Genomic DNA, 22,552 nt, shown 5'->3' with positions numbered 1-22,552 from the left:
CATGCCCATACCAAATTTGAAGACGATCGGATGAAAATTGCGACCTGTAGTCTGTACAAAAATTAGCATGGACAGACGGACAGACAGACGGACATAGATAAATCGAATCAGAAAATGATTTTGATTCGATTTATCTATCTCTCTTCCTTTTGGGTGTTACAAACAAATGCACTAAGTTATAATACCCTATACCACGGTAGTGGTGTGGGGTATAATAAAATATAGGAATTCCTTTGCGGTTGTTAGTATACCCCCATCCACCGTAGGATGGGGGTATACTAATTTCGTCATTCATAGCCATGTCCGTCCGTCTGTCCGTCCGTCCGTCTGTCTGTTGAAAGCACGCTAACTTTCGAAGGAGTCAAGCTAGCCGCTTGAAATTTTGCACAAATACTTCTTATTAGTGTATGTCGGTTGGGATTGTAACTGGGCCATATCGGTCCATCTTTTGATATAGCTGCTCAAGCTGGGTCTTGCATTCTTGAGCCACTAGAGGGCGCAATTCTCATCCGATTGGAATGAAATTTTGCACGTGGTATTTTGGTATCACTTCCAACAACTGTGCAAAGTATAGTTCAAATCAGTCCATAACCTGATATAGCTGCCATACAAACCGATCTTGAATCTTGAATTTTTCAGCCTCTAGAGAGTGCAATTCTTATCCGATTGAAATGAAATTTTGTACGACGTGTTTCCCTATGACATTCAATAACTGTCCACAATATGGTTCAAATCGGTCCATAACCTGATATAGCTGCCATACAAACCGATCTTGGCTCTTGACTTCTTCAGCTTCTAGAGAGCGCAATTCTTATCCGATTGGAATGAAATTTTGCGCGACGCGTTTCGCTATGATATCCAACAACTGTAACCAAGTATGGTTCAAATCGGTCTATAACTTGATTTAGCTGTCATATAAACCGATCTGGGGACTTGACTTTTTGAGCTTCTAGAGGACGCAATCCCTATCCGATTTGGCTGAAATTTTGCACGACGTATTTTATTATGACTTTCAACAAATGTGCAAAATAAAAAATCGATTCATAATCTACTATAGCTGCCATATAAACCGATCTGGTATCATGACGTCTTGAGCCTCTAGGTGTCGCAATTATTATCCGATTTGCCTGAATTTTGTACGACGGATCCTTTCATGACCATCAACATACCATGACCAAAGGGCGCAATTCTTATTCGAATTGGCTGACATTTTACTCAGGTCTCCATTATATATAATTTAATTGTGGTCCGAACCGGCCCATATCTTGATATCGCTCCAATAGCAGAACAAATCTTTTCTTTTATCTTTTTTTTCCTAAGAAGAGATGCCGGGAAAAGAACTCGACAAATGCGATCCATGGTGGAGGGTATATAAGATTCGGCCCGGCCGAACTTAGCACGCTTTTACTTGTTTTTTTTTTTTTTTTTTTTTTTTTTTTTTTAATTTTCCACCCTTAGATTAAATTAAAATATTGTCAAAATTTTAGAGTACGAATAAGTAACATATTTTTCGCGTGGTGTAAATGAAGGAGCATCGAAGCGGGCCGGGCTTAGCTATCTATATATATAACCAGTTTGGACTGGCAAAAGTTGGGCGAAGCCGACTTTATAATACCCTGCACCAACTAGTGTACATAGTACTTTTAGAATATAGAACTTATCTCTAAATCTAGTCAGACTATAATTTGGATTGAAATATCAAACAGAACCCTTGTAGGATTTTCTTACGATAGGACAAAAAGTTTGATTTCCCCATCCTTCAAAGACCTTATTGGATTAAGGATTATATGGGAGTTATATTTAAACTTGTGCCAAGTTTGATGGGATGTCAAAAATAATATCTCATGCCCATTATTTTAGAGATGTGACCAAAATTGTGACTTTTACTGCCTTAAAAGTCCATATCGGATAAAATATTATATGGAAGCTATATCTAAATCAGAACCGAATTTAATGAAATTTTGCGCACGTATTGGAATGTCAAATAAAAAGTCTCATGCAAAATCGGACGAAAATTGTGGCTTCTACAGGATTAAAATCTATTTAGGATGAAAGGTATATCTGGGACCTATATCGAAATCTAAACCGAATTTTATGTAATTTTGTAAGCAAATTAGGACGTCAAATAAAATAGCTTATGCAAAATTGGACCAAAATTGTGACTTCTACAGCCTGAAAACTCCATATCGGATAAAAGATATATACAAATACACAATATTCCACTAAGAAACAGGGGCAAACTTCTCACATATCAATGAGTGCAGTTCGATTTGAGTTTAGGCCCAATGATCAGGGCCCTCTTTATTTTTTGGGCGAATCCGAACGACGCGCCGTAGTGCGAAACCTCTTTGGAGAGAAGTTTTTAAATGGCAGAGTACCTCACAAATGTTGCCAGCATTAGGAGGGAAAAACCAATGCTGAAATTTTTTTCTGATGGTCTCGTCAGGATTCAAACCCAGGCGTTCAGCATCATAGGCGAACATGCTAACCTGTGCGCTACGTGGCATCCGAAAAAAATATATATATGGGTGCTATATCTAAATCAAAAATGATTTTTATGAAATTTTTCACTCTTAACGAGACTATAGAAAACACTTCACGCAAAATTTTTTAAAGATCGGACCAAAATTGTGGCTTCTATAGCCTTTAAACTTCATATCGGATGACAGATATATATGGGAGCTATCTCTAATTCTTCAACGATTTTGTTCAAAATCAATAGCGTTTCTTTCTGATCCAATTTGGCTAAATCCGCCTGTCTGGCTGTCTCTCCGTCTGTCCATGTTAATTTGTGTTCAAACTACAGGTCGCAATTTTTATCCAATCGTCTTCATATTTGGTACAGACATGTTTTTCGACCTAGAGACAAAGTCTATTGAAATTGGAAAAAATCGGTTCAGATTTGGATATAGCTCCCATATAAATATTCGTCCGATTAGCAGTAATAATGCAATAAAATGGTAATTTGTTAACCGATTCTCTAGAAATTCGGCAGGGAGAGTTTTCCTATGACTGTCAACATTACTAGTGCATTTTATAGAAATCGGTTGAGATTTAGATAAAGTTCCCATACATAGTTTCGTCCGATTTGTAGTCATAATGCAATAAAATGGTCATTTGTTAACCGATTCTCTTGAAATTTTGTACGAAGTATTTTCTCTTAACTCTCGACGAATTCGTGCCAATGTAGTCTATAACGCTGAACGCGTTCAAATCCTGGCGAGAACATCGGACAAAGCGGTGTTTATCCCCTCTTAACGTTGGCGACATTTGCGAGGTACAGTGCCATGCATGGTCATTTAAAAATTTCCCCAAAGAGGTGTCGCACTGCGGGATGCCGTTCGGACTCGGTTATGAAAAAAGGACCCTTATCATTGAGTTTAAACTTGAATCGGAAAGCTCGCATTGATGTGTGAGAATTTGCCTCTTCTCGGTTCCAGGTGGTTATGTTCTTCCTTAGGGTAATGTTCTCATTAAGACATTTCGACTCAAATATGGAGCCTCATATTGCCATGGCCGGTAAATATGAACCGTTTGGAGGGTGTTTTGGGGCTGGGGCGGCCACCGGCACTTTGCACTGAAAATAGATATCAAATTCGTTCTTCATTCCCAATGGAAATGGAATTCAGTTTAGGGGATGCTTTACGGCGTACCCAGAACACTTGGCTCCAAAATTGGCTATCAAATTCGTTTTCTTCTCTTAAATAGCTTTCATTTGAATCCCATATTGTCATAATGGTTCAAATAACCCATTTGACGTATCTTTACGAGGAAAAGCTATCACTTGCCAAACCTATTTTGCATAAGTGAGCTAGTAGTCATATGTGTTTCATTATGATACCGAATGCTATACTGACTTCTTTCTACTTCCTCGTTTTCTTAATAGCCTCTTCTTCTCACGAGAGAAGAGAAAATTGAGTTAGTTGGGTCATATCCTATCCGCTGTGCAAAAAGAGAGTTGGAAGCAATCCATATATCGTGCAATGAAGCCAAGGCTTGGGTCAACGATAGAGCAAGATGGAGAGAGCTTGTTGATGACCTTTGTTCATACTGAAAATTTTGCTATTGGCGATATTTTATTGTAATATATTCAGTATACTCCAATTGTCAATAAAGGACATATACACATTTATATGTATTCAGCAAGCGAATCCTATTATATCCTCATAAATTTTCTTGATAAATTTAGACTGTTCGATACAATTTTTTTTTGTCATAAAGTGTGCATGTAAGAGTTTCTCTAAATAATTTATTACCTAGTTAACATAATTGTGGGAATAAAGGCAATGTTGCTTAATTTTTGTTAACATCATACATCACTTGGGTTGCTTTGTGAACTTGTGATGGCGCACAACCACCAGAGTCATTCTCTGGAAGTCGCTTCACCAGCCAGCGCATGTTCATTAAAAGATTTATGTTAATCAAGTGATACTTTATGGTGTTATGGTGACGAGAGAAAATGGAAAATAAGTTACATGGTGGGTTGTTGCCATTTCAAGCCACTGCCTACCAGACAATGCCTCCCACTCAGACTGTAGGCGATTAATGTAACTGTTTTACAACAGTTTTTACAAGGGATTTTTCGCATTACACGTTGGCAAAGACGGAGGCATATCAAAATCAGAGCAGTATTGCATGTGGGACCTAAACTTTATTTTGTTTTTTGTCGATATCATTCAAGTGCTCGCACACCCAGCCCCTTAATTCGTCTTGCCATTTCTTTTTTCAGGGGGTGTGGATCTTGTAAGTGTTGATAATTAATTGTAACTTGAGCTCGAATCGGGTCAATTAATTTTCGTTTTTTTTATTGTTGTAAGCAGCATGCTTTGCTTCGTTTACACACTTGTGGCGCAGTGGCCTCCCATGGAGGTGTCAGGCCTTAGCCTGGTTAGTCCAACTTCAGCTTCATGCCACCATTTGGCTCTTTGTGTCTCGTTTTGTCATGGCACCCTGCTTAATCGTTTAGACTGGTGATGCAGCATTTTTCTTTTGCACCCACACAGAAATATGTGAGGTAGTTAGGTTAGAGAAAGAGAGGAACCGGAAATCGATTACAACGATTTTGTTTTGCAAGGATTGACATATACACAAAGAACAAAATTTTCATATTGTGTGTATATTCGATCACTCCTTTGGCTTCAAGTCCTATTGTATTGGTTTCAATAGCTTCAAAGATAAAAATTTAAAAAAAAAAAATCTCATTACTGATCCCTTGGCACTTCGCTACTTCAATGCCTTGTCTCTGCCTGAAAAAAAGAACAATCCTTGAAAATGAGCTTTATATCCATTTCCTGTTAATTGTATTAAGTCGAAACATAGCAAACCCAAGCGTCTGAGGCTTATACCACCGTGATTGGATTGAATGAGTGCAAACAAGGGAACAGCAGGAGGGCAAAACAAAAACCAGCAAAAAAATATATGCGCAAATTATATTGAACACCAATAAATGCGAGAAAAGGCACTTGAGTTCTTTTATATGATTTTAATATCGAATATCGAAATGAAAAGGCGAGAAAAGCAGATGTTGCTGCCATATAAAATTAATTACAATATAATGGAGAATATTAAATTGTCATCATCCTTCTGGTCACCCACCGTGACCGCCATGGATAATGGAGCGAAATTAACAAACTCTGCTCGCCATGGGGATCTTTAGACCTCTCGCCACTTTGTAATGCAATCAGTTAATTTCGTTTATAATGATTTATCATGAATTTTTACATGAGTGCAGCAATAAAACAACTCGTGCTGATGGCGTCGAAAAGCTTCGTCATTGAAATTTAAAGTGGCAAAGCAAAAAAAGTGAAAAATCCTTGAACAAGCTTGGTTAGGATTGTGTGGTAGTCTACAATCACACTCAAAAAGCAAATGAATATTTCATTAAGGAACCGTGAGGATTCTTCTCTCATAACAATTAAAGTTTTAAGTAGTTCGCAGTAGTTTTATATGGCGAAATAACTCTAACTAACTCAAATGTTGCCAGCTTTAGTGAGGGGGGTTACAGAGTTGCTTGCTCTCTCTCGACGTCTGCCAAAATTCTGACAGCTATATCTAAATCTGAACCAATCTGGGCCAAATTGACGAAGGATCTCGAAGGGCCTAAAACAACTCACTGTCCCAAATTTCAACAAAGTCGGGTAATAAATGTGGCTTTTATGGCCTAAGGCCCTAAATCGGTCGATCGGTCTATATGGGGGCGTAATCAAGACATAGTCCGATATAGCCCATCTTCGAACTTAACCTGCTTATGAATAAAAAAAGATTCTGTGCAAAGCTTCATCTCAATGTCTCTATTTTTATACCCCCACTATAGGATGGGGGTATACTAATTTCGTCATTCTGTTTGTAACACCTCGAAATATGTGTCTCAGACTCCATAAAGTATTGGGTTGCCCAAAAAGTAATTGCGGATTTTTTAAAAGAAGGTAAATGCATTTTTAATAAAACTTAGAATGAACTTTAATCAAATATACTTTTTTTACACTTTTTTTCTAAAGCAAGCTAAAAGTAACAGCTGATAACTGACAGAAGAAAGAATGCAATTACAGAGTCACAAGCTGTGAAAAAATTTGTCAACGCCGACTATATGAAAAATCCGCAATTACTTTTTGGGCAACCCAATATATATATTCTTGATCGTCGTGACACTTTAAGTCGAGCTAGCCAAGTCCGTCCGTCTGTCTGTCGAAGGTGCTAACTTTCGAAGGTGCAAAGCTAGCCGCTTGAAATTTTGCACAAATACTTTCTATTAGTGTATGTCGGTTGGTATTGTCAATGGGCCAAATCGGTCCATGTTTTGATGTAGCTGCCATATAAACCGATCTTTGGTCTTGACTTCTCGAGCCTCCAGAGGGCGCAATTCTTATCCGATTTTACTGAAATTTTGCACGTAGTGTTTCGGTAGCACTTCCAACAACTGCGTTAAATATGGTTTTAATCGGTCCATGTTTTGATAGAGCTGTCATAGAAACCGATCTTGGGTCTTGATTTCTTGAGCCTCTAGAGGGCGCAATTCTTATCCGATTTTATTGAAATTTTGCACTTAGTGTTTTGGTATCACTTCCAATAACTATGCTAAGTATGGTTTACATCGGTCTATGTTTTGATATAGCTGCCATATAAACCGATCTGGAGTATTGATTTCCTGAGCCTCCAGAGGGCGCAGTTCTCATACGATTTAACAGAAATTTTGCACATAGTGTTTTGATATCACTTCCAACAACTTTGCGAAGTATGGTTTAAATCGGTCCATGTTTTGATATAGCTGCCATATAAACCGATCTTGGGTCTTGAATTTTTGAGCCTCTAGAGGTCGCAATTCTGATCCAATTTGACTGATATTTTGCACATAGTGTTTCGAGATTACTTCCAACAACTGTGCGGAGTATGATTCAAATCGGCCCACAACCTGATATAGCTGCCATATAAACCAATCTTGGGTCTTGACTTCTTGGGCTTTCAGAAGACGCAATTCCTATCCGATTTTCAACATTTATGCGAAGTATGGTCCAAATCGGTCCATACCCTGATATAGCTGCCATAGAAACCAATCTGGTATCTTGAGTTCCTGAGCCTCTAGAGAGCGCAATTCTCACCCGATTTGGCACAAATTTTGTACAACGGTTTCTCCCATGACCTTTAACATACGTGTGCAATATGGTCTGAATCGATCCATAGCTTGACACAGCTCACATATAAACCAATCTCCCGATTTTGCTTCTTGGGCCCCGAATCGGACTTTAACTTGATATAGCTCCTCCTCCGTCCATATTCACTATTCTTTGTTTGCATAAAAAGAGATACTGCGCAAAGAACTCGACAGATGCGATCCATGGTGGAGGGTATATAAGATTCAGCCCGGCCGAACTTAGCACGCTCTTACTTGTTTTTTGATGCCAACTGTTCGGCAGTGAACACTTTAATTGACTTTGTTGGCAAACTCTCATCCTTCTATTCGGGATATATATTATTAACTCAGAAATCATATCGAAAACACTTTATTAGTGTTATATTCGCACTCTTCTTTAGATTTATATGCCGCTAGATCTCTCGTCAAATCCGGAGAGTTGAAACCCACAGGTTCCATAGGCCTTTGGACAAGCACCTTAACTTATTGGCCAAAAGGACTCCGCAGACTAAAGCAAAGCCTATGAAATAAACATACTAAGGTACTTTTTTCATAAACATGACTTTGTCCTATCATCATCATATTGGGTTTTTGGAATAAATCCTTACCTCAATGTTGCAAGAAAATACCAATTATTGAACTTGCATTTGTCACCTCCCTTGATAACAGATTCTCTTATGTCTTAGTAGAATGACTGTGGGAAATATCAAACTTACAAGACACCATTTCCATTTAACCAAACAAAACTATGGGAAACCCCACAGCCTACTGCATGCCTCTACAATGTCTCCCCATTTAATCTCCATTAAAAGTCCTCTTGACAATATCCTTGAAAACCACAAGAGCATAATATTGGATAACAAATCGAAATCACATATTTTTTTTGTTTTGCAAAAAAACAGAAATCTCTTCAATTAATGGTATTAGGGTTTTTGCAAAGTGAATATTTGTTTTTTTTTCGCATTGTAGGTTATCCTACAGCTTCTTCCTTTAAAGGCCATTAGACCTTTTAACTCATCACACCCTAGACACATAAATCATGCATGACCAAAAGGAAAAATCAGCAAAACGAATACACCAAACAAAAAACGGCTTTACATGACCAACAGGGCATAACACCTTTTTCAATGGGACTTGTGTGCCTCTGCCTCTCCTTCACCCCTACCATGCCACTTCGTATGTGCAAATCCATGTGGTTGCAAACTAGTCAACATTTCTCGACAGTTTTGTGGCATGCAAGTTGTAAATATGGAACACCTTTAACAAAAAAAAAAAAAAATCAATCGCAATGAAAGGATGGCACAGATGAAAATCCCAAGTAATGAAAGAGTTACAAAATTTTGCTGCCGGGCTGTGGCCAACACAAAGAGTGATATATTTCGAGATGTGTGTGTGTGTGTGTTTGTGTGTGTGTGTGCCAACAGATACCAAACATATGTACCATGGCAATGGGTTAAGTAACATTAAACGAACAGAAGTTTCAATTTGTTAACTTAATGAACTTTCAATGACAGTTTTTCTCTTTGCTTGTCTGACATGCCACAGTCGTCTCGGTGCACAGTGTCCATCTTTAAAAGCCGGTATGATATGCCGGTATGAAAGTTGGTCTTTGACAAAGAGATTAAAGGTGATTAAATTTGTTTTTGAAAGCATAATTAGTTCTCAAGTGCTACTTACCAGAGAATGAACAGTGATTAAATTTTCTAAACTAAAACTAAAGTACTATACAATCGTCCATGAAAAGGAAATTAAAGTCGTATTTCGTAGAGTTTGTCTTATTTAAAAAGAACAAGTAAAAGCGTGCTAAGTTCGGCCGGGCCGAATCTTATATACCCTCCACCATGGATCGCATTTGTGGAGTTCTTTTCCCGGCATCTCTTCTTAGGCAAAAAAAAAAGGATATAAAAAAAGATTTGCTCTGCTATTAGAGCGATATCAAGATATGGTCCGGTTTGGACCACAATTAAATTATATGTTGGAGGCCTGTGTAAATGTCAGCCAATTCGAATAAGAATTGCGCTCTTTGTGAGCTCAAAAAGTAAAGTAGAGAGATCGATTTATATGGGAGCTGTATCGGGCTATGGACCGATTCAGACCATAATAAACACGTACGTTGATGGTCATGAAAGAATCGTATCGTACAAAATTTCAGGCAAATTGGATAATAATTGCGACCTCTAGAGGCTCAAGAAGTCAAGATCCCAGATCGGTTTATATGGCAGCTATATCAGGTTATGAACCGACTTGTACTTTATTTGACATAGTTGTTGAAAGTAACAATAAAAAACGTCTTGCGAAATTTCAGCCAAATGGGATAGGAATTGCGCCCTCTAGAAGCTCAAGAGTCAAGTCCCCAGATCTGTTTATATGACAGCTATATCAGGTTATGAACCGATTTGAACCATATTTGGCACAGTTGTTGGATATTATAACAAAATACTACGTGCCAAAATTCATTCAAATTGGATAAGAATTGCGCACTCTAGAGGCTCAAGAAGTCAAGACCCCAGATCGGTTTATATGGCAGCTATATCAGGTTATGGACCAATTTGAACCATACTTGGCAAAGTTGTTGGATATCATAATATTATATTATATATATAACAAAATACTACGTGCAAAATTTCATCCCAATCGGATAAGAATTGCGCACTCTAGAGGCTCAAGAAGCCAAGACCCAAGATCGGTTTATATGGCAGCTATATCAAAACATGGACCGATATGGTCCATTTACAATACCAACCGACCTACACTAATAGGAAGTATTTGTGCAAAATTTCAAGCGGCTAGCTTTACTCCTTCGGAAGTTAGCGTGCTTTCGACAGACAGACGGACGGACGGACAGACGGACGGACATGGCTAGATCGTTATAAAATTTCACGACGATCAAGAATATATATACTTTATGGGGTCTCAGACGAATATTTCGAGTAGTTACAATCAGAATGACGAAATTAGTATACCCCCCATCTTATGGTGGAGGGTATAAAAACAAACGTGCTATATTCGGCCGGTCCGAATCTTGGGAACCCACCTCCATGCATTCTGATAAATATGGGAGCTATATCTAGTTACAGACCGAATTGAAGCGTACTTAGCGCAGTTGTTAAGAGTCATAACCGAAGACTATATGCAAAATTTCAGCCAAAACGAACAAAAATTGCGGCTTCCAGGGGCTCATTAAGTCAAATCGGGAGATCGTTTTATATAGGAGCTATAGCAGCTTCTTGACCGCCTTAGACCGTCCTTGGTTCCGTTATTTAGAGTCATAACAGAATACTATGTGCAAAATTTTAGCCAAATCGGTTGAAAATTATTTAATTTGGTGAGAATCAACCAAATTTTTAAAAACAGGTAAAAAGGAATTAAGTTCGGCCGGACCGAACTTTGGATACCCACCACCTCGGGCATATGTGTAAACCCCATTTCGTCACAATCCGGTGAATATTGGATAACTTAAGCACCCAAATTCGGCACGGACATTGAGTGGTCTTATAAATATAAGTCACTGCTCCATTTTGTAGAACAAAATATTGGTGGGGTTCAGAAAAACTCACTGTTTCAAATTTTAGCAAAATCGAGTAATAAATAAAACTTTTATGGTCTTCAGACCCTTTATCGGGAGATCGGTCTATATGGCAGCTATATCTAACTATAGTCCAATCTGAACCATATTTAAATCGGGTGCCAGGAGACTAAAAATAACTCACTTTTTAAAATTTTAGCGAAATCGGATAAAAAATAAAGCTTTTATGGTCTTCAGACCCTTTATCGGGAGATCGGTCTATATGGCAGCTATATCTAAATATGGGCCGATCTAACCCGTATTTAGGTTCGATGTCGGGAGGCCTGAAATAACCCACTGTTGGAAATTTCAGCGAAATCGGGTACTAAATAAAACTTTTATGACCTTCAGACCCTTTGTCGGGAGATCGGTCTATATGGCAGCTATATTTAAATATGGGCCGATCTAACCCGTATTTAGGTTCGATGTCGGGAGGCCTGAAATAACCCACTGTTGCAAATTTCAGCGGAATCGGGAACTAAATAAAACTTTTATGATCTTCAGACCCTTTATCGGGAGATCGGTCTATATGGCAGCTATATCTAAATATAATCCAATTTGAACCATATTCGGGTCAGTTGTCGGGAAGCCCTAAAATACTCACTTTTTCAAATTTCAGCAAAATCGGGTGAAAAATAAAGTTTTTATGGGCATTAGACCCTTTATCGGGAGATCGGTCTATATAGCAGCTATATTCAAATATGGTCCGATTTGGCCAGTTCAAAAACCTAACCAGCGTGCCTAAAAAGACGTATCTATGCTAAATTTCAACTCAAGTCTTGAAGGCTCTAGAGTGATTACAACAGACAGACGGATAGACGGACAGACACACGGACATCGTTAAATCGTCTTAGAATTTTACGACGATCCAAAATATATATACTTTGTAGGGTCGGAAATTTATATTTCGACGTGTTGCAAACGGAATGACTAAATGAATATATCCCCTATCCTACGGTGGTGGGTATAAAAATTGGTAATGGTTTTATAATTATACCTTACCACTTCTGTGGTACAGGGTATTATTACACCCTCGTTCATAGGATGGGGGTATACTAATTTCCTCATTCTGTTTGTAGCACCTCAAAAAATGGGTCTGAGACCCTATAAAGTATATATATACTTGATCGTCATTTCTTTTTAAGTCGATCTAGCCATGTCCGTCCTTCTATCCGTCCGTCCGTCTGTCTGTCGAAAGCACGCTAACTTCCGAAGGAGTAAAGCTAGCCGCTTGAAATTTTGCACAAAAACTTCTTATTAGTGTAGGTCGGTTGGGATTGTAAATGGGATATATCGGTCCTCGTTTTGATATTGCTGCCATATAAACCGATCCTGGATCTTGACTTCTTGAGCCGCTAGAGGGCGCAGTTCCTGTCTGATTTGACTGAAATTCTGCATGAGGTGATTTAGCTGCCATATAAACCGATCTGGGGTCTTGACTTCTTGAGCCTCTAGAGGGCGCAGTTCTCGTTCGATTTGATTGAAATTTTGCACGTGGTGTTTTGGAATCATTTCCAACAACTGTCGTAAGTATGATTTAAATCGGTTCATTATCTGGTATAGCTGTCATATAAACCGATCTTGGATCTTGACTTCTTAAGCTTTTAGTAGGCGCAATTCTTATCCGATTTGGCTGTAATTCTGCACGTGGTGTTTTGGTATTACTTCCAACATATGTGCGAAGTATGGTCTAAATTGGTTAATAATCTGGTGTAGTTGTCACATAAACCGAGCTTGGTTCTTGAATTCTTGAGCCAATAGAGCGCGCAATTCTCATCCGATTTGGCTGAAATTTTGCATGAAGTGTTTTGTTATGTCTTCCAATAACTGTCCTAAGTATAGCGCAAATCGGAACATAACCTGATATATCTGCCATACAAAAAGATCTGGGATTTTGATTTCGAGCCTCTAGAGTTCACAATTCTCATCCGATTTGGCAGAAATTTTGTGCAACGTCTTCTCTCATGACCATCAACATACGTGTCCAATATGGTCTGCATCGATTTATAGCTTGATTCAGCTTCCATATAACCCGATCCCCCGATTTTGCTTTTTGAGCCACTACAAGGCGCAATTCATATTCGAATGGACTGAAATATTACTCAATGACTTCTACAATGTTCAGCATTCAATTCATTTATGGTCCGAATCGGACTATAACCTGATATAGCTCTAATAGCATAACAGTTCTTATTCAATATTCTTTGTTTGCCTAAAAAGAGATACCGCACAAAGAACTCGACAAATGTGATCCATGGTGGAGGGTATATAAGATTCGGCCCGGCCGAACTTAGTACGCTTTTACTTGTTGTAGCGTGATTTCAACAAACAGACGGGCGGACATGGCTAGATGGTCTTAGATTTTACGACAATCAATAGTATATATACTTTATAGGGTCGGAAATGAATATTTCGATGTGTTGCAAACGGAATGGTTACAAAAAAAAAAAAAAAAACTGCGATAAGCTCTAACTTTTGTAGTACTGGATTCACTGCCTACATTATGATTTCTTTTACCTTTACTATATTTAATCTACATACTTCTTTATTCTCCCATTGTAACACTGGCTTATCTTATTCTTTCGTTTCATTATCAATGGCAACTTGTTCTACTTTCAATAAACCACTCGTGCATCTCTGAATCAACCAATTTGCCATACCTCCCTGCATTATGGTATCATAGACTAATGCCGATGGTCATTTGAAGCAATTTATTTAGCTTTGGTGGTATTCATTCTCTCTCTCTATCTCTCTCTCTCTCTCTTTCATTGTTCTATGGTTTAATCATATACTCACCCCAAGCGTTGTTGTTCTAATTCTTCTTCGTCTTCCATGATATCAACTGCGGACGTCGACGACATGTTAGTACTTCCTGCTGCTGTGGCTGCCACCGAGTACTGAGAACTCACAATATCGGCTGTCGTTTGAGGAGAGTGGTGGGTGGTAGCGGTGTTGTTGGTAGACATGAGTGTTAATGGCGATGTCGTTTCTTGGCTCTCACAAAGATTAACACCCACACTGGCATTGGCACTGCCCTCACAACCACTGCTACCACTATTAGTGTTGTTGGTTAATGTTGATGAAGTTGCTGCTACACAAATAGTTGAAGTATTGCTGTACAAATTGTTAACGGTTGGTTGTTGTTGCTGTATGTGATGGTGATATTGTTGCTGCTGTTGTTGTGTTGGCATTGGCACTTCACTTGCATAGGTGACAGAGTGTGATGTCGTTGTTGCCGCTGTAACAGATGGCATGGCTGATATTGATTGCTGAAGTTGCTGTTGTTGGTGTTGCTCACTTCCACTTGTAAACGAGGATGGTTGTGATAAATCGTGCCGACAGGAAATATCGCTTTCATGCAGCAACGTATTGATCTCTTGGGGTAATGGTTTTGTTAAGAATTTCGCTCGCCTTATACCTGTAACGACAGAACGGAAAAAGACAAAATGTCATTAAACATGCCAAGAACCACCCTACCCCAGCATATCATAAAGCGAAATGAAATTTTTATTATTAAAAGATGGAGCAGAAAAACACAACTCAAAAAAGGAAAACGAACAATTCTCAACCCCAATATGTAGTCATTATTTCAATATACACAATCAATAAAGACTCAATAATCAATCATCATCATCTTTTGGGGGTATTGTTCATTTCTTTGTGGGCATAATAAATTATTCTACCCACACCCCCTCCGCCAAGGGGAGGAAATCTTTTATTGAACTTATAAGCTCTTGCTGTCATTTCACTTTGCCCATGGCAAAGAGGGGAAAAAGTTTTTGGGCCAACATGAATGAAACTTTTTCAATCATTTTTATTGCAACACATTTTTTTTTGCTCGCCATGGCTTTTCAACAATTTTCCACAGTTGAGCAAAGAAGCCGAGTATTGGAGAGACAAAGCAAGAGAAAAAGACAGGGCTAGGGGAAGGTGTTATGTCACTGGCTGTCATCATTATCATAATCAATAAAGTAAATATGTTACGTTTGTATGAATTGTATATTGGGGTGACCAACAGCACAATGTAATGCAAATTGCAAATTTTGCTCATGAACATTCCACCAAGGAATAGGGACAAACAGCACAATGTATTGCACAGAATTTTCAATATAATTTTATACCAATTGCTAAAACATGGCCTATCGGCTTAAAATTGCTTCCCGATTCGATTAAGCTTTATACGTCAGCTGTTTACAATGGAGAAAATTGGCACAGCTTTAAATGTAGTTCTCTTATATATCGATATACCCATTAGAGTAGAACGGGTGGGATTGTAAACGTTTTGATTTACCTGTCATAGAAACTGATCTCGAATCTAGAGCCTCTGGACAGCGACACTTTTATTCGATTTGGTTTAGTTTTGAATTCTAACAACTGTGCGTTGAGTGGTAACAGTTGAGTGGAGCGGACATGTTTGTGATTTCGTTCCTCAAAGAAAAATATTCGCATCTCAGAATAGTTACCTATCATAAAAAAGTTTGAATCATTTTTGGAGTAAGCTCAAAATGGACTCAAAAGACCCAACAGCTGCGGTGGTGGCGTCAGACTGTAGCATGATGTCTTCCTCTCCTATAGTTGTGGGTCATTGGCGCCTGTAGTGTAGAGCAATACCTCAAACGCACAACTAGTCGTCAGACTTATTAATGAGAAAGAGACTGATAAACCAGTGTGGTCCACAGCTCGTCCCCAGCCTTTGAGTAGAGGTGGTGCTTCCGATTCAGATTCAGGCAGCGACAATGTAAATAAAACCGTCATCGCAGTCGAATCGAAAGATGAGGGCAGCGGGAGGGCAGATGTGAGCGATGGCTTTGAAAGGCCCACAAGCAGACCGAGAAAGCGATCCAGGCCACGAAGAAGGAGACAAAGGAGTGAGCACAGGCATCGCAATCGGGTGTAAGTCAGAATGCTGGAAATGAAAGCACTGTCCTTCCATGAACTTCTACGGAAGCTGGAAAGAGAATCAGATCTCCCGAAGAGCATAACACTGCTTAAATGCTGAAAAAGAAAAAGAGCTCCCCGCTCTCAAGAACTCTGGAAAAACAAGCCAGCCTTCCCGCAATGGATACTCCAGACTGTGTCCTGTGGAGGAAGACAAAGTGGGAACAGGAACGAAGGAAGAGCGCACGGTTCCTGAGTCTTCATAGAGGACTGAGACTTCCAAAAGGAGGCCACAGCCATCACGGAATGGGAAGATGGTCGCTGATAAAGGAAAGAAGCCTCACTCTTAAGCCAGAGTGGCAAGGAAGCACAACAGAGATGAGCTGACTTATGTAGTCATCAATATCGACAGTGCATCCGATAGGATTTCACCAGATCATCGGTCCCAAGTGGAGCATCTGGTTAATGATGAGCTTCGAATATAGAGGGGACATCTTTATGCTGCCTTTTGAGTAGGCGGAATGTATTGATACCATTAAAAAGCTTGTCGGAAGTATCCAAGCTCCTTGGGTGGGTGCAGAATGAGAAATATGGACATCCCCCAGCTCATAAAGGCGACGGTCTTAATCAAGGGATGGGACTGCAAGTTTTGCGACAAAACGCATGTTGGGATTGTGCAAGCAAAACCAAGGATTGGTCGCAGAGAAGTGGGATGTCTTCCACAGGGAGGAGTAGGAGCAAGGAACTCTCCTTGTGGTGGGCTTTGGCCAACTCTCCATGACAAGTATGACTGAGACTTAAGACATGGCGTTTTACGAGACCATGGCTGTCTTTTTCAAGATCAGACAGTGCAGTGACAGGAGGCCGAATAGATGGACCAACGACTAGATCATCACCCACTCCCAAGAAGCCATTTATTGCGGGACCAATGATTGAGGTCATCCAGTCATCCAACTTCCACCGGAGCGAGGCGGCTACACACGCTCGGATGGAGGACTAGATTCATTTTACCTTAATTCAGGAGCCATGAACGACCCGGAACAACTTTTCTGGGCTGAACCATAGCAAATACCAATTATTATACCCACCATCATAGGATGGTGGTCTACATTTCTGGTCATTCCGTTCGTAACACCTCGAAATATTGCTCTGCGATCCCATAAAATAAATATATATTCTGGATCGTTTCGATATTTTCAGTCTATCTAGTCATGTTCTTCCGTCCGTCCGTCTGTCGAAATCATGATAGCGGTCGAACGCGTATAGCTATCCTCTTGAAATTTTGCATAGATATTTCTTATTGATGTACAATAGGTAATTGGGGATTGCAAATGGTCCATACCGTTTCAGATTTGAAGTTCCCCCGATTTAACTTTTTGAGCCCCTAGGAGCCCCAATTTTCATCCGATTTAGCTGAAATTTTAAACAAGACTTGAGATAATATTTCTATTGTCCATGGCAAGTATGATCTTAATCGGTATTTAAACACATATAGCCCCCCTATAAACCGATTCCCGGATTTGACTTCTTCAGCCCTTAGAAGCCTCAATTTTAATCCGATTTGGCCGATCCCTGGATTTAACTTTTTCAGCCCTTAGAAGCCTCAATTTTTATCCAATTTGGCTGAAATTTAAAACAAAGACTTGTGTTGTTGCCGATTCCCGGATTTGACTCCTTGAGCCCTTTGAAGCCTCAGTTTTTATCCGATTTGGCTAAAATTTGGAACAAAAACTTGAGTTATGACTTTTAACATCAATGTCAAGTATTATCCAACTCGGTATATAAACAGATATAGCCCTCATATAAACCGATTCCCGGATTTGACTTCTTCAGCTCTTAGGAGCCTACATTTTCACCTAATATGGCTGAAAGCCATAGTGGTGGGTACCCAAGATTCGACCCGGCCGAACTTAGCACTCTTTTACTATGCTAACACAGGAAGTCGGCCGAGGACCTGCGTCATAAAAATTTCAATGATGTTTTTTCCCCAGAGTTGTCAACATCGGATGCAATAGTGCAAAGGGAAGAAGACTTTGGAGCATACCTGGCAGCACTTTATAAGCCTTTCGACTCATCCCACCACCACCTGTGTCGGAGCTTCAACGGCTGTGGAGGAAGGCAAAACAAAGAGGAAATGAGGTACTTATAGGGTGTGATGCCAACTCCCACCACATTTAGTGTGGTAATTTGACACACCATGTTTCCTCAACAGAACGAGGTCAAATACTAAGGGGTGGTCTAGAAAAGGAAACTGAATTGGAAGCGAAATATTCACTGCCTATACAAGCTGTTAGCTCGAAATGGTGCATGACTCCGAGGACAGTCAACTACCTCTGCACGATGAGGAGCCCGTCCACTGTGGCATTAGAGACTATTCTAGATATCGGACACGGAGACATACAGATAAAGTGCAAGGCAGCCACTGCGGCTATGAGATTCAAGGCGATGTGAAAATGGATATATGAGGAGCAGGTCACGAACTGTTTTGGATTGTAAGAGGGAATTTAATCATCATCTTTGAGGATTGTACGCATCCTCATTGTTTGGTGCCAGGCCATAGCGGAGTAAGGAGGAATGAAAGAGCAGACAATTTGGCAGTGAAGTCCAGAGGACTGCCGCCAATAAACTTGGTTATCCCGAAGTCTTTCGGGTCGATGCTGTCCGAGTTAAGGGCGTGGGCGACGAATGCGCATATAACCCTGTGGAACGGCAAAATGGTCTGTAGGACGGCGAAAATCCTATTGGGAGATCCAGATTGTAAGAAGACGAGGCTTTTACTGAAGTAAGAGTAGGCTAGTATAGCTTTCGGTATCATAACAGGACACATAAATTGCAAAATCGCTGCGACAAGTGATAGTACATGATTTTTTCATGGACACAACAAAAGTAGACCAATAGGGACAACGAACTACGCCATATTTTTTGCCGCTCTGTTGACATTTCTCTTAAGTAAGGTTTGCCATTTCACGATGGAAAGATATACGAGCCAACAACGAGTCGAAATTATTAAAATTTGCTACCGTAATTCGGATTCAGTGGCCTCATCGTTTTCATCGAAAAATCATCTTCATCTTCAGAAATGAGCCTCATCATTTCTGGCTGAATGGCTTCGTCATAAGCAAAATATGCGTTAATGGTCAGACAGCAATTCATACGTACTCCATGAGTCATTATTGCATCCAGAACAAATTAGGGTTTGGTGCGGTTTACATGCCGGCGGTGTCATTGGGCCGTACTTCATCCGTTATGGTCAAGACCGGCACGTTACTGTGAATAGGAATAGTTACCGTTCAATGATAACAGAATATTTTTGGCCCCAATTAGATGATTTGGACTTGGAGGACATCTGGTTCCAACAGGACGGCGCCACAAACCCCACAGCGAATGTTACAATCAATGTATTGGGAATCAAGTCAATCCGCTTAGAGGTTAATTTAATTCCAATTTTTTAACACAATTGCTCTTAGCTTGCTTTAAAAAACTTTTTTTTTATAAATTTGATTTTAGATCTTTTTTTATTTTGTCCCCAAGTATTCAAGGAGTCAAGAAATGGTCACCCTTGTATGCTTTGTATGTATTTGCCCCACTACTATTACATCTGCTGTCATTCAAACTCTGCTGTCACCGCATGTTTGTTCGTTAGCACAGCAATATAATCCTTAGCAACCTTATCATACTTAATTTTAACCATTTAATGACACTTTGGCGCAAGGAACCAAAAGTGTTCCATGGAATTCGCCACATGTTGGTTCTATACATGTACAAATTTTTATGAGGACCTACCATGCTCTCTTACACGCTCTCGGAAATTCTTTCATACAAAAACACATTCTAAATATAAAGCAAGCCATTCAAGAGTCTGCTTTTTAATTTCTTTAAGGCTCACAGCCATGTGTGCGAAAGTGGAGAGGGGGAGAGAGAGTGAGAGAGTGAGAGAGCGACATATAGAGTAGAGAAAGCGTTTACATTGATGTCTTCTAAAGTTAAACGAAAGTGTAAATTAAATACTGTGATTGATTATCCCATATTAAGAGCAGCATATCTGTAAAAGTGGTGTTGGTTTTGGGCATAATGTTCGAAGTTTCATTTTTATCACACCTCGGTAAACGTTTTAGATATTTGCTACATACGAGAAGTTTAAATAGATACGCTTGCAAGCATTTAATAACCAGATGGTGTCAAATGTCGTTGTAGAATTATAAGTGTTACATAAATGAGTGGGACGAGCGATGACGTTGAGGAAACATAATTTGTGTAAGTGGAAAAGTTCCGTATGATGTGGCATCTTTAATGGTTATGGCAAAAAATCAAATTAAATCTCCGTATTGCTATCAGAAGTTTTGAGGTGCATGTCAGATGTTGGGAAAATAAGTGATGACTATGGGATGTGGGCATACCAATTTCGTCATTCCGTGAGCAATACCTCAAAATATTCGCCTAAGACCCCATAAAGTACATAAACTCTTGATCGTCATGATATATGATATATAAGTCGATCTAGCCATGTCCGTCTGTCGGAATCACGATTGGGTCCGAGCGAATAAAAATATCCTCTCGAAATGTTGCAATTATACTTCTTATTAATGTATGTCGTTGGAGATTGCAAATGGGCCATATCTTCGATTCTGATCAACAGTCAAAATTCGCGCCAAATGACAACCGAATCATTCTATATACTGATGTGGCCTCCATATAAACCGATCCCTTTAGCAATATGATATCTCGTTTTTTGTGATGAGTCACAATGGCGTGCTGCGTAGAGACATCACTTTTTAGAGTGGTTTTAAAATCGTTGGATACCTCACAAATATCTAGTGAATACGGAAGAGTAGTGTGAAAAGTGGGTACGGAGATAAGAAGCAGTAAAGCACTGGGCGCCTCTGCTCTTTCTGATTTATGCTGTTTAGGAAATGAGGGGACGACTTATGGTATGGTATGGAAGGCTATGGACAGGAGAAATCGTACTCAGAAATTGAAGCAGATCCAAAGGATGGACTGCATCGTAATCATTAAAGCGTTAAGGTCAAAAACGCTATTTATATGTAGCTTATTGAGGTTAATATTCAGAATTGTACCGCCAAGGTCGCGCTCAGGCAGAAGGAGGTCGATTCATTCTAGCCAATAAGGATGCGACCGGAAGACTAAGGAAGTTTCCAGACTGCCTGGCATTGAGAACCATAAGGAATAGAATAAGGATCTTCATGATTTCTTGGCAAGATTAGCTTAGGTTAGGTTGAAAAGAGGATGCGGATATTATTCCGCCCCATGCCACTATGGACATACACCTAAGCCAGTAATCGGCTTGTTGTGCGCTCTAAAAACTATAAAGTAACTTTGAAAAAAAAAATTAAGTTAGGAATTCAGTGCTTCTAACAAAATCCTTAATTGTTTTCTATACCACTCACCTAAGTTGATTCATGTCTGGTATTGTATCCCCACCTAATTACCGTTGTCTTTTAGCAGTGAAGGGCGACATAGCAAATGCTCCAACGTCTCATCATCTTCCCCACATGCCCTACACATGTTATCACTTGCCGCACCGATTTTGAATAAGTGAGCTCGTAGTTCTATGTCCCGTTATGATACCAATAGCTATACTGACCCCCTTCTTACTTCCTTTCTGTAATAGCCTGGTCCTCTCCCTATCTGGATAACTCCATCGGAGTTTAACCGTCCTGCACACTGTTTCGCCATTCCAGAGAGTAACATGCGCGTTCGTCGCCCACGCGCTTTACTCAGACTGCGTCAACCCGAAAAGCTTCGGGTTAACCCAATTTATTGAAGACAGTCTTCTGGCCTTCCCTGTCAAATCGTCTGACCTTTTCGCTCCACCTTACTCCGTTATGGCCCGGCACCATAACGATTCGGATTGTGCTATCCTCAGAGATGGCGTTAATCTCCTTCTTATATTCCAAGTTTGTTCGTGATCTTACTGTCCTGGTTGTTATTGGCTCTTATGTTTATTTTACTGTCCGATGTTCACATGAGACGTCCTCGCATAAGCACCAGGGACGTCCTCGCAATTTCATCAAATCGGATGAAAAATGCTCCTTTTATTTTATAGGCTCATTACACTATTTCGGGAGATCGGTCTATTTGGCAGCTATATCCAAATATGGCCCGATCTGGACCGTATTTGGCAGGAATGGGTAGGGGTCTACCAGGACACACTCTGCCAAATTTCTTGGAATTCGGGCTTCAATAAATTCAATTTTATGGCTTCAATACCTTATATCGCGAGGTTGGGCAAGCGGTCTATAGGGCACATACAGCGGTCAAAAAAAGTATTCATCATTAGCAAAATTGATAATAAATTCACTTATTTTGGGTAATTGAAGAAAATTTAAAGTAAACAAATAATGCAGTTTTATGCAATAGTTTATTTTTCGTAATATGTTTTAAAATAAATTCAAAAAATAAATTTAATTAGCGCAAAAAATGCAATTTTATATAATAACACCAAAAACAGAACAAAAAAAGTA

At 39.6% G+C, this 22,552-nt stretch overlaps 1 protein-coding gene across 1 annotated transcript in view; it reads right to left on the bottom strand.

The window, feature by feature from the left end:
* The window catches only part of LOC106093199 (uncharacterized), a 146,404-nt gene that overhangs the window by 6,237 nt on the left and 117,615 nt on the right, over positions 1-22,552 (bottom strand). Inside the window, exon 6 of the mRNA XM_059369282.1 lies at positions 13,989-14,610. Within this exon, the coding sequence (XP_059225265.1) occupies positions 13,989-14,610 (622 nt within the window). The remainder of the gene's footprint in view (positions 1-13,988; positions 14,611-22,552) is intronic.

Source organism: Stomoxys calcitrans, chromosome 5, assembly GCF_963082655.1.
Source record: "Stomoxys calcitrans chromosome 5, idStoCalc2.1, whole genome shotgun sequence".
NCBI classification, from domain to species: domain Eukaryota; kingdom Metazoa; phylum Arthropoda; class Insecta; order Diptera; family Muscidae; genus Stomoxys; species Stomoxys calcitrans.
The sequence above is the reverse complement of the archived record's forward strand: the minus strand, read 5'-3'. Positions and strand labels throughout refer to the sequence as shown.